Here is a 7556-nt window from a genome sequence, read left to right as displayed (position 1 = left end):
CCGTCATCCTTCAACAGCTCCTCGCTCCGCGTGAGAGAGGCATGTGGAGCGGCACGGCAGTAAACACTCACTAGCGCGAGCTAGGTCGTCTCACACTGTGTCACTGGCTGCAGGCAACGCAGGAAATAGACCTCTCCCCTCCCAGGTTCCGGATGGACTGGGCTGCCTGGCTCTCTCTCCGGGCTCTCTGACTCACTGCCGCGCACACACACACACGCACACGCACACGCGCACACACACACACACACAGAAGCTCGTCTTTCATTAGCTTTATAATCCCACTAGCATCTTGCTGGCTTTGAAGTCCAGACACCACAGGTCTATTCAGGTGGAGTGAAAAGGTAGTTAGCATCTCACTGCGTGATACAGCATGAAACAAAAATGGAGACGGTTTTGAAATATTACATCGATATGGATCAGGACAATGGTCCATCAGCGAAGGCTTATGCAGTCATTGTTGGTGACAGGAAGTGGTATTGTGGCAGTTTTTTTGTGTTGTTTGGTGTGGTAACCCTATGGCGTTGCAGGAGTGTGTGGTCCGCAGCTGTGTGGGGAGAGGGGTGGGTGTCGTGCATGGAGTGTTGGGGGGGGTAGGGTTGTGTACAGCAGCCAAGCCCATCTGTCAGCTTTCTCAGCAGACCCCCACCCGAGGCTCACTCAATCCCAGCCAATGTACACCCCCCTTCCCTTCTCCCCTACTCTCAACCCACTGCTCAGCCTGCTCCGTACAGTAGGTCAGCCTCCACTGTCCCCCAGCACGACTGGACTAATGTATTCATCTGCCTACGGCAACTGGAAGACGACTCCGAGGTACGGTCCAATCAGTCTCTTTGGCCTGCTAAAGGCTTCATTCCAGTAGAAATGCCTTTTCTTTTTTCTTCTCCTGTTCTTCAAATCCCATGTTGCAGATTGTACACAGCAATATTGCTCTCTAACTTCAAAGCTTGGAGCTACTTCAATACCATTATGTGTACAATAAAAGCCCATAAGTAGCCCTTTAGAAACCAGCAGCACAGCTGCTTCTGCTATTATCTAGAACAGACTGGTTTGTCTGTCTGTCTTCTGAGCACGATTCGTAGCGTCAGTTGCACCAATGAACAGCTTATTCTTGCTCAAATCTTGCCCGTTTGTTTCATGTAGACATATTGTAGTCGTTGCTGTCGTTTCCCCCCCGCTGCAGTAGGACTAGCAGGCCCATGGTTTTCTGTTGTTTTTACAGCAACAGACGTGGAAGAGGGACATATGACTGGAAACATCCTGACCCTCATCAGAGCCCTCTTTAAGCACGATGTGTTATGGAGTTACGGAGTAAAGGACTAGAGCTTGAACTATCCAATTGGTACCTTTGGTGTAGCTCAACCGGTTGGTATTTTGTCAGGGAGGACGGTTATGTGTGTTTGTGAGCAGAGGATCACTGGTTTGAGCCTGGCATGGGGACAGAGACCGTGGAGGAAGATATACTGAGAGCAGCACACCGACATGTGTTTGATTTGATCTTGTGTGAAAGTGTGTGTTAATATGCTCATCAAAGAGGAGACAAGGTAAAAGTAGAATTATTTTATCAGTCAGTCCCAGTTTTCAAAACAGCCTGCCCACACTATTTTGTCTTATATCATATTGACAACCTGGTTAAGCAGACTGAAAAAAACGTGTGCATCAGTTTGAATGCAAAGCTATAATATTGTTTGGTGTCATATTGATAGCCTGGTTAAACCAGACTGAATGCTGGACTGATATTAAAAGTAGCGGAATCAGTTTGGATTCCAGGCTATTACACTGAGTATACAAAACATTACTCTTTCCATGACATAGACTGACCAGGTTAAAGAATAATTTTAAAAAGAGGCATGGATTGTGTATGAGTGCCATTCAGAGGGTGAATGGGCAAGACAAAAGTGCCTTTGAACGGGGTATGGTAGTACGTGCCAGGCACACCAGCTTCTGTCAAGAACTGCAATGCTGCTGGGTTTTTCACACTCAACAATTTCCCGTGTGAATCAAGAATGGTCCACCACCCAAAGGACTTCCAGCCAACTTGACACAACTGTGGGAAGCATTGCAGTCAACATGGGCCAGCATCCCAGTGGAACACTTTTGACACCTTGTAGAGTCCATGCCCCGATGAATTGAGACTGTTCTGAGGGGAAAAGTGTGTGTGGGGGGGTGTTCCTAATGTTTAGTATACTCAGTGTATATTGAATAAACACTGAAGCGGAATATAAGCAAAATGTGTTTTATTATTATAAAGGTCCATTGCAACCGTTTTCATCTCAACATCAAATCATTTCTGGGTAACATTTAAGTACCTTACTGGGATTGTTTTCAATTACAATGGTCAAAAAGAAACAAAAATAGATTCTTAGCAAAGAGCAATTTCTCAAGCAAGAATGTTGATAGGACTGTCTGGGAGTGTCCTGGGTGGGGAGGGGAAAACTGAAATCTAGCTGTTATTGGCAGAGAGGATTGGAACTCTTGCTTATTGGTCTATTAACTAATTTACTGTCTGGTGATGTTATCAGGCAGGCCGAAACTCTATCCCACCAAAACAGGCAGATATTTCAGGTGGTCTTTTAAAAACACCTCTTACACTAAAAGGGCATTATCATAATTTTCAAAATTTCACAGTATTATTCCAACCACATAGTGTGGAAATATATATAAAACACAGGAAAATAACGCTTTGACTGCACTGGGCCTAAATATTATTTCTTTAAAAAAATCTAATCTAGTTTCAGCATAGGAGGAAACCACAGAAAACCCAAGACAAAGGAAAACGTAATGATCGGACAGACAGCGCGGACAGACGCCAACATCTCACATACAACAGTGCTTAAAAAGGAAAATACCTGTATATACAACATAAGCGTCTGTAAGCAGGAAAATCCAGTCTACCCCACCCACAGAGTTCATTGCAGTCAATTATCAACACCAAAGACTGTTTTGGTACTTTTTGTAACACTAGAGAGCATTGATTGTCACAACTTTTCATAACTTTGTACTGTAAAACATTCAGATTGTCAACACAGAGAGCCCTTTGGTTGACATAAGACTGATGCCTGGGCACAAGTTCTAAAAAGTAGCATAACCTAAAGTAGCATAACCTAATGAAGCAGGCGTAAAATAAATGCCTGAGCGACGTTTCTTTCTGGACATGTTGAGAAGGGAAAAAATGATGGGAGGTTCTCTTCTGCACTGTTGAAACAAATCCGTAAATGTGGAGGAGTTAAGATGGAGTGTCACCGTGTTAATGTCCAAAAGCAGAAGTCACGTCACAGACTCTCCATTTCCCCTGAAATTAGCATTAAAGCTTGTCCTCAGATGCTGAGCTAGAGTTCAGATGGTCTGTTGCTCACTCCAGCTCAAGTGAAAAAAATACAAGTAATTTAGCCATGGTAGCGCTCAAGATAAATATTGGTTTACTTACACTAGCATCTGCAGGCTATCATGGCCATTCAGAGACCCTGACGTCTCAGGTCCCTAACAAAACTGGGACACCCAATAAAAAGAGCACAGACACCAGTCTGACCAAAGACCAAGAGCTAGGAGTGGAGCACCAGAATTGTAAATGCATAGAAGTAGGGAGGAAAACACCAGTGTTGAGTCACAATTTGCGTCACAAAATAACTGGGTTAGGAGAGGTTACAGAGGACCTGATTGAGACCAAATGACCAAATGAACTGGATAGGGGTGTGTGAATCTATCCAACTGATCTCTACTGCTTGACTGTTGAATAAGGCTAGAGGTGTGTCCGCTGTACAAAGGGAAGAAGAACCAAAGCACATACAACACAATGTTTAAATGACACAGGACAGAGATGTTTATAGAGACCATCATTTGCGTCGGGGCAAACCACTTTGAGTCCAAAACAAAGGAAGTATCATCATCAATGCTGCGCTGATTATAAGGAATGCTTTAAAAAAAACATATCAGCTTTTTGGAGAAAAAAATTCACCGACATATGAGCTTCCTGTTATTTGATTTCATATACTTTGTATATTATCCCTCGTGTTTTCCATATGTAAATAACAAACAAATGTGCCTTTTTATACAGAATTTAGAAATTCACAAAATAAATACATTTGTGGCCTTAAATTGATTCTCAATAGTATATTATTACTTTATATATATTTATATATATTCCATTTCATATAAACAGGATTAAAGGCCTTAATGGGAAGATAGGAGGCTAGTAAAATCTATTTTATGTTTCCTCCGTATTGTCTCTCGCTCTCTCTCTCTCTCTCTCTCTCCCTGCATCAAGTCTGCAGCTATATACAAACAGGTTTGTGATTGGACTGTCCAAGGGGACAGGAAATGCCCATTTCCATAGTAACACATTGCTGTAAGGCGATGAGTAATGGAGGGGAAAGCACACCTTATCGACAACTTATAATATGGGGGGATATGGAGGAAACTCCGGATAAGTCACAAACGTTTGAGTCAAAACAATCTGAACCGTCATTTTTTTCCCCCTCAGACTTTTTCAGTCAAGAGTTTGAACTGTTTTACCTTTACGTATAAGGCACTCTTCCATTAAAGGTCAGTAAGGTGCGTTTCCGTCATTCTTCCTTAAAAATAAAGTGGAGACGGCATGTAGAAATGACACATTTTCTGCTCATCAAGTCTGATTTCATTGCATTCTCCCACGTGAGTTCCCATCTCCTGTTTTTGGTTTGCTGTTATTGTCTGTTAGCATTGACACAAGTCTGATGAGATGTACTGGTAGGTAGAACATTTACTAATCTAACTGGCACATGTGGTGGGGTAGATCCCTGGTTATCCAATGGCTGTTCTCCTGGTGGGGACAGGTTCGGGAAGGGGGCGGGTCTACTGACAGTAGCAAGGTAGGTAGGTAGATTGATCCGAGTGAAGGCCTTTCGAACTATGGAGCCTTCAACAACACATCACAAAACAATCCCTTGATGTTGAAATTTGGGCACGGGATCACAACAGTGAATAAGCAAAAACATCCTGCAGGGGCCAACGTTTGGTCTCTGTTTGCCACTCCACATTTAAAAATCCATCGCTTTTCAAAAGAAGATTATCAACGGGATAAGAACAAGGAAACTTTGTTAAAAAAGCAATTCCACCACTTTTCAACCTCATTTTCATTGTCTCCAGTAAAATACCAGTGTCTCCATATGTGAAAACAGCGTGTTTCTATGATCTGTGGTTAAAAAGATAAGAAGAAAGGTCCCAAATGTGTTAACTTTTGATGATGTTGGGTAGAACTTTTTAACTTTATATATGTTTCGACAAAACGTACAAATGTGCCATTTTCACATATGTAGACAATGGTATTTTACTGGAGACAATGAAAATGAGGTTGAAAAGTGGTGGAATTGCCCTTTGGGTAGTCTTTCTTTATGTTGATTTCATAGTCCAACATTGATGGAGAGTCCAGGCCTATTAGCAGGTTGGCATTTATTGTCATGAATCTTGCCCTGGAGGCAGCTCTGCAGTGGGCACTAGCTGGAACAGCCACAAAGTCGTAAAATCAGATTTTAAACCTAACCTCAACCTGATGCACTACAGTTATCCATTGGATGGTTCCATCAATCGGAATCCCGCCAATAAATATCTGGACATTTGGATTGACAAAAACATACGAATGAGATAGTTTTAAAAAGTGGTTTAAAGTGGGCTTCTTTTTCTAACTCGATCTTGCCTATCCCTAAATAGCAGGAAGCAGATTGTACAGTCAACTGTCCTACCAGTTCTTGACTATGGTGACACCAGATTACCAGATTGCCGCAGCCACTATTCTTAAACCTGTGAATGCCGTCTACCATAGTGCCATTCGGGTTTTTTCTCCATGACAGTTTTATTACTCATCACTGCATCCTGTATCAAAAGGTTGGCTGGTCCTCATTAACGTCCCATATATCACTTCATTACTCCCTTCTTGTTTACAAAGCTCTACTACACAAGCTTCCAACTTATAAAACATGATATAAAGTATAAAATCAGGAGATACCAAACTCTTGAGGTTCCTTGTGGTCTCCACATAACTAAGTAAATCCTCTTTTAGTTTTAACACACCTCATTGCTGGAACCAATTTTACAATACATTACAATTGGATGTTGTACTGCCGCTCGGGCAATTGCAAATACTAATTGGGGAACTTCTTACGAAGGAATGTAAGAATATTTGTGTTGTGCTGTATTTTAGTTTGTTTTACATTGTATCTGATTTCAATTCGATTTTGTCTTATGAATAGTATGTGCATGGCTCCCTTGTGAAAGAAACCCTGGTCTCAATGGTGACTCCCTGTTCAAATAAAGGTCAAATAAAAAACCTAATCTTAACCACACTGCTAATCCTAATGCCTAACCCTAAATTAAGATCAAAAAGCTCATTTTTTGTCTTCCTTAATTTTTACGATAGAGACAATTTAGACTTTTCAGCTGGACCATCTAGTGGAAATCACTCAGTTCTGCCTCCAGGACAAGACTCATGACAATAAAGGTAAGCTTGTGGTCTACTAGACCTCTGTGGGTTCTGCCTTGATCTGGATGAAGGAGGCTGGAAGGTGGACAGTGATCTCTGGCAGCTCCTGGAGCCCCTTGACTCCCACCATGTGCTCCGGTTGCAGGGCCATCTCCCCGCGCACCTCTAGCTCCTCCACGGGGGTCAGGCCCTCACTGGGGCTGCTTCCCTGGGAAAAGTATCCGTTCACTGGAGACTCGCTTCCAGTCTCCCCCTGGTTCGGTCCAAGGCTTTGGTTCTTCCCGATGATCACAGTCCTGTAGCTGAGCTCTGCTTCCCCTGCCTCCATCTCCTCCTTGCCAAACGACGGGTCTCCATTAACCAATGACTGCAGGTAGTAGGGGTCCAGCATCTCCTCCTTGATGCCGTGCAGGCCATGGAGGAGCTCGCCACCGCTGGAGGACTTGAGGACCGTAGCAATGACGGTCCCCGGCTGCTGGGCCACCATGGTCTGACCGGTGGCCGTGTTGAGAGTGACCATGCGGGGAAGGCCGTTGAGGGAGGCAGTGGTGGAGCTGAGGACCCCTGTGGTGGTAGTGGAGCCCAGGCTGGTGACAAGGAACTGGGGGTGCTGATGGTGATCCTGGAGGCTGCCCATCCCGGTGGCCAGGGAGGCTGTCTGGATGGTGAGGACATCCTTGCCCCCCGCCGTGGTAGAAGGGACGGTGTGGAGGATGACCCTGGGCTGAGAGGAGTGGCTGGACGAGTCACCGTTGGACAGGAGGGGCTGCAGCTGGCCAGAAGACGTCAGGACAATGGGGACGGAGTTAGGCATGTTTATGGTCCTGAGGAGAGAGAGGAGATCAGATCAATCAATCAACCAATTAAATTTATTTTATAAAACCCTTTCTATATCAGCAGTTGACACAAAGTGCTTAACAGTCAGGTTCAGACACACACTTTTAATAGAACACTATTCTAGTATTTAAGTAGTTAAGCTATAATGCCAGTGGGGGTGTTGTATATGGCCAATATGCAACGTGGCGTGCCTGGATACAGCCCGTAGCTGTGTTATATTGCCATACACCACCAACCCCTGAGGTACCTTATTGCTATTATAAACTGG

At 43.9% G+C, this 7556-nt stretch overlaps 1 protein-coding gene across 8 annotated transcripts in view; it reads right to left on the bottom strand.

Annotated features, from left to right (window-relative positions):
* Window positions 1-2217: 2217 nt before the first annotated feature.
* elf1 (E74-like ETS transcription factor 1) overlaps window positions 2218-7556 on the bottom strand; it is a 94248-nt gene continuing 88909 nt past the window's right edge. For all 8 annotated transcript variants that reach the window (XM_052512320.1, XM_052512364.1, XM_035767423.2 and 5 more), the window contains exon 9: window positions 2218-7275. In XM_052512320.1, the coding sequence (XP_052368280.1) occupies window positions 6486-7275 (790 nt within the window). In that variant the 3' untranslated portion in view covers window positions 2218-6485. The remainder of the gene's footprint in view (window positions 7276-7556) is intronic.

Source organism: Oncorhynchus keta, chromosome 4, assembly GCF_023373465.1.
Source record: "Oncorhynchus keta strain PuntledgeMale-10-30-2019 chromosome 4, Oket_V2, whole genome shotgun sequence".
In the NCBI taxonomy this organism is placed as follows: domain Eukaryota; kingdom Metazoa; phylum Chordata; class Actinopteri; order Salmoniformes; family Salmonidae; genus Oncorhynchus; species Oncorhynchus keta.
Note: the sequence above shows the minus strand (reverse complement) of the source record. Positions and strands in the feature narration are given on the sequence as shown.